At 39.5% G+C, this 5,230-nt stretch overlaps 1 protein-coding gene across 1 annotated transcript; it reads left to right on the plus strand.

Moving 5' to 3' along the window:
* Positions 1–686: 686 nt before the first annotated feature.
* On the plus strand, positions 687–2,359 carry LOC127659215 (uncharacterized). The gene is made up of 4 exons (XM_052148930.1): positions 687–761; positions 885–1,229; positions 1,619–1,963; positions 2,051–2,359. The coding sequence occupies exons 1-4, from the start codon at positions 722–724 to the stop codon at positions 2,227–2,229; spliced, it is 909 nt and encodes a 302-aa protein (XP_052004890.1). The 5' UTR covers positions 687–721; the 3' UTR covers positions 2,230–2,359.
* The last annotated feature ends 2,871 nt before the right edge of the window (positions 2,360–5,230 follow it).

Below are 5,230 nucleotides of genomic sequence, written 5' to 3' on the forward strand. Positions count from 1 at the left end.
GTAGGCATGCTTCAATTTTCTGTTGCTAGAGGTAACCTCAAAATACGCAGTAATATCTAAATTAACAGTTTTTTGTTTGTTTGTTTATTTGTTTAATCAAAAATATAATTTATTATGTTTGAATCAAGCTAATTATATAAGTTTAGACCTTTTATCCTTGAAAGGAATTTTAAGGATAAAATCAATAGCTTTACAGTGTATATAGCATATGAAGAAGAGATGTCTTTTGTTTGTACTAAATTCAGAACACAATTTTGATTACTCCACACATTTGTGATCACATGTTCATTTCCCTTCATCGTCTATTTGGTAAAATCTTGTACTTAGAACTAAAGAAGGTCAAGTTACCGCATGACGGGTATTAAACCACATCTAGTACACTGGCATGTCTTTATGTTTTTAGAGTTGATTTTTCCAGAATATACTCCATCCACAACTTTTTACATTTGTAATGCATGCATATATACAGTCTGCACAGAAGGTTGCTACTGGTGTTACTCATGTGTGCAATTATGTGTATTAGATATGAAAACTACAATGCAATCTTCTTTTAAGGAAAAAAGCAGTGGAAAAAAAAAACTGTCTAGTACAGCACTTTTTCACGGTGACATCAGCACAAAAGATCCTATTGGCTGTTCACATTGTTTAATGCATTTGTGATGATGTTGATTTTGACATCTCCCACTTGTCTCATAATCATTTAGTGCAAATCAATCCAAAGATGCTAGACTTCAGACTTGTTTTGCTCCTCTTTCCAATAAGTAAGTTGAAGTGTCTCTTTCATTGTTTCTGAAAATAAATGATCAACTTTATTTATAATATTTAAGCTATTATTAGTATTTATTCTAGTGAAATTTATTCAGTTCGTTTTGTTTTATTTTCAGGCCTAACAGCAATGCAAAAAAGTAACATACGTGTGTTTGGTAAACTTGGAGGAACTGTAAATATGTCTTGCATTTATCAGAGCCTAATGACCATGCACTTCTCCTGGTACAAGCATGAACCTGGGCAGAATCCCAGGCTAATCTCCACCATTTACAAGTATGATCAGATAGACAGGTTTTACCACAATTTTAAGAATAATAGCCGCTTTTCTGTGATGAATGAAAATGGGGAACATCAGCTGGTGATAAGTAACCTACAGTCCTCAGACTCTGCGACATACTACTGTGGAAGCACTTATTCCAATGTAATGGAATTTGTCCATGGGACAAAGTTGATAGTTGAAGGTAATTTTGTGTTGCATAATGGTCAAACTTGTGTTTGGGTTTACATCTTGTGTTTAGGTGTACATTTTCATCACAATTTGATCACTACTTTATGGTTATGGTCTGTATCAGTAAAAGTTACTCAGTAATGGTTCAGAGATGTTAACATGTAAAAACTGGTAGCCTGAAAATGTTATCTTAAAGATCCCTTGAACATGACCTAACCTTTTAATATTTGTTTTGTTGCAGTAACCTAATGCATTCAAGCTGATTCAGTGATGTTAAATAATATTTTTGACTTGAACTAAACCAGTTAATTTAGACATTTGTAGGTGAACTTTTTTTTTTTAAATGTAGGTATTCTTTATGGATATGTGACCTAATGCTAATTATGATCTATTTTGATTCAGGGTTACAAGGCCACATTGATATACAATATCATGATATATTTACAGTTCATCCAGGAGACAATATACATCTGAAGTGCACAGTTCTTAATCACAACTGTGAGGGCAACCATAGTGTCTACTGGCTTATACACGAATCACGAGAATCTCATCCAAGAATTATCAAAGTACATGAAATGAGTGTTGACCAGTGTGAGCGGAGCTTGGAGACTGGTTCTAGAGCACGTATATGTCTCTACAACTTCACTAAGAAGAACCTAAACTTTTCTGATGTCGGAAATTACTTCTGTGCTGTTGTTGCATGTGGGGAGATATTCTTTGGAAATGGAACTAAACTGGACATTCTAGGTATTAAAAAAATATGAATTACATACAAATTTTCATTTTTACTTTTATGATGTGGTAACACTAGACTCACAATTGAAACAATTTCAGGTCCGGATTCATCAGAACAGATGACAACTTTCATTCTGCTTTCCATCATTAGAACCCTCCTTCTTTTAATCATTACCAGCACTTTTTATTTTTGGTACTGTGTGAATTCAAGAAGAATTTCAAGAACTAGTTCTTCACTATCGGACACGGCTTTTCGAAAAATACCTTTTCAATCATAGAGAAGAGAATCTACTTGTGAAATCAGCTTGTGATCATTCATAATATATCACAGCAATTTTTGAATGTGATGAAGTAGCTTGCTAATTACATGTGTAATTTATAAGGCATTTGCATAGTTTTAACTTTTGATCCATGTAATAATTTTAATAAAGATATTTCCATATTAAAAACAAATTGTCTACTGTCAAAAGATGCCCGTTTTATAAGAACATATTCTCCAGGTTATTGAAAAATAATTCAGCTTTATAGAAAACGATGCTGTAAAATTAAAAGATGCTGAAATGTCAGTAATATCCTTATATTAGCACTTTAAATGAAAAAAATATATTGAAAATCATGTTTTGAAAATTATTAGTCTTTAGGTCCCCAGTGAGCATGGAACATGGAGCATGGACTGTGACAAGGAACCCAAAACTCCATAAGATTTTAGTTAATGGAGAAAAGGTGAAGTATCCCTTGTTCTACAGTTGGAGTTGGCCACAGTTCAGGCCTAAGTCCATGGTAAAAATTGAAATGATGCAGACAGTGATCATCGAAGCACCCCTCACTGTTTGGTTGTAACAGGTTGCAGTTTGCAGTCATCGCTCAACGACATTTAGCAGTGGGATTCCAATATTGCCCTGGACAGGGGAAAAAAAATGTATAACATTAGCATAAATGCCATTCACTATAAAACAGGGTTATAATATGAGAAGTGTTTTGCATTGTTCCGGCAGACTTGGCTATTGCAATATAAATATGGGTTGAGGGATAAATTAGGTGTATGCCTGGTCGAAGAGATGAGTCCTGAACAATGTTAGGAAGGTTATTCCATTAATTGCCGATAACGATACCAATACCTATACCACTACTAAATTTAATTTTTCGAATTCTTTGGATAAAATTAGTAACTTAAATTATTACTTACATTTTTTATATATTTACAGGCCTAAGCAGAAAATTAAAAGGCTGCTTTGTTTATCTTTAAATATAGAAACATATAAAAAACCCACAAAAACATCCATAGATCTTATTATATGGCTACTATTATTAAAACCATGTTCCCATATGAATACTATAGAAATGCTGTAGTAAAACTATGGTTAATTGTATCAAAACCTGTGTTACTGCCAAAAAGAATAAAAAAAAATTAAAAAAACACCATGGTTACTACAGTCGTGGTTACTTGTCATGGTTAATACAATATTACTTCAGTAAATCCATGGTAATTTATTAACGAGGATTAAAGGTAATTATAAATGTTTTAACAACTCTGAATTTAAATAAATGTTAAATTGTCAAACAAACCCATTATAATACATGTCACATCTAGGTGTGTTTTTCTGTCATTACTTCAGGAAAACACTGCTCCCTCTTTGAAAGAGCACTATTACTGAAAGGGTGAGCACTGTCTGCTGGTGTATTTTAGCATTTCTGTGCATCAAGATGAGCAGGGACATTTTTTTTTCCTGTGCCATGCAACAGTTCGCTAACATAAATATTAATTTCCACTTCGAAGCTTATGAGACACATTAATATTCATTTTATCGTTGTGTCGATTGTAGTGACACAAGGGGTCCCACTTTAAAAACGTCATGCACTACCCGTGTTACGTGACTGCTGAGCCAGGTGCAAGCAGGCTGCCGAGAATACGGTTACGGCGCACTACAGTGGAAGGGATAGTGACGTGACAAGGTGAACACAACGTATCGTTCCTTCCGTCGGGGAACGGAGTTTACAACAGTAACCATGACCCTTCTGTCACTCACTCGACGTTGTGTCGATTGTAGTGACACAAGGGGTCCCACTTTAAAAACGTCATGCACTACCCATGTTACATTACTGCTGAGCCAGGTGCAAGCAGGCTGCTGCATGCTAGAAGCATCTGGGTCGGCTGCACGTAGCCCTCCCCAACGCCCCAATGAAGGTGCCATATACTGCTCTTAGGTTCTCAGTACCCATGCGGGAACAGGCGACATGACTTGTATAGGAGCCAGCCAGCCAGCCGAGGCCTTATGTCTCTCTATGTTTCTCGTCATAGAGTTTAAAAGCAGCTGGGGCCATCTTAACGCTATAGATGCGTCGGGGAAGGCATCCTTTCCCGTTCCTATTCTTTCAGGGGGAAAAGGCCCTGCAGAGGCCATGATCTGCCCAGACTGGGGGAGGTAACTCGTGGTCAAAACACACGGGGGTTGTCAAGCCAGCCGTGGACATGGTGCAGTGGTAGATCCTGCCTGACAAGGGAGGGGTTGCTACAGACACGGCGACCGGGGGGCAGCAGAGACTGCCCAAGGGAGACGCGGGTCCACCAGCAGGGGGACCGTACCGCGGAAAATACGTCACACGGAGTTTTCCTGAAGCGGGAACTATGCTTGTGGAGCCCAAGCCCAACACGGAGCACTCGACTCGTGGTGGGTCTGGTGGGGAATTCCTCCGCTGAGTCCGCGGCCAGAGGGCTAGGGAGGAAGAGCATCCAGGAAGCGAGAGCTTACTGGCTAACCTGGGAGAGAAGGCGCATTTTCCCAGCCGCTCTGCAGATGTCTGCTAAGGAGGTGCCGTGGGCCAGTGCCCACGAGGATGCCACACTGCTTCTAGAGTGTGCTCGAACCCGCAAGGGGGGGGCACAGCCTGGGTGTGACAGGCTAGGGAAATAGCGTCAACAACCCAATGAGCTAACCTCTGTTTGGAGACGGTGTTCCCTTTCCGCCATCCACCAAAGCAGACAAAGAGCTGCTCAGAGCATCTAAAGCCATGCGTGCGGTCCACGTTGATACACTAAGCACGTACCGGACACAGCAACGAAGAGGCTGTGTCTGCCTCCTCCCGGGACAGTGCTTGCAGGTTCACGACCTGATCCCTGAAGGGGTTCGTAGGAACCTTGGGCACAAAGCCCAGTCGCAGTCTTAGGATGACGTGAGCATCAGCCGGAACGAACTCCAGGCAAGTGTCACTGACAGAGAACACTTGCAGGACCCCAACCCTCTTGATGGAAGCGAGCGCGATCAGGAGGGCCATCTTTAA

This window comes from Xyrauchen texanus, chromosome 2 (assembly GCF_025860055.1).
Source record: "Xyrauchen texanus isolate HMW12.3.18 chromosome 2, RBS_HiC_50CHRs, whole genome shotgun sequence".
In the NCBI taxonomy this organism is placed as follows: Eukaryota; Metazoa; Chordata; class Actinopteri; order Cypriniformes; family Catostomidae; genus Xyrauchen; species Xyrauchen texanus.

What these genes read in the sequence shown, in the direction of transcription:
- LOC127659215 (XM_052148930.1), top strand. Translation starts at nt 722, where the DNA reads ATGCTAGACTTCAGACTTGTTTTGCTCCTCTTTCCAATAA. An exon ending in TTTGCTCCTCTTTCCAATAA is followed by an intron (nt 762 to 884) that starts GTAAGTTGAAGT and finishes TTTTATTTTCAG; the next exon opens with GCCTAACAGCAATGCAAAAA. An exon ending in GACAAAGTTGATAGTTGAAG is followed by an intron (nt 1,230 to 1,618) that starts GTAATTTTGTGT and finishes ATTTTGATTCAG; the next exon opens with GGTTACAAGGCCACATTGAT.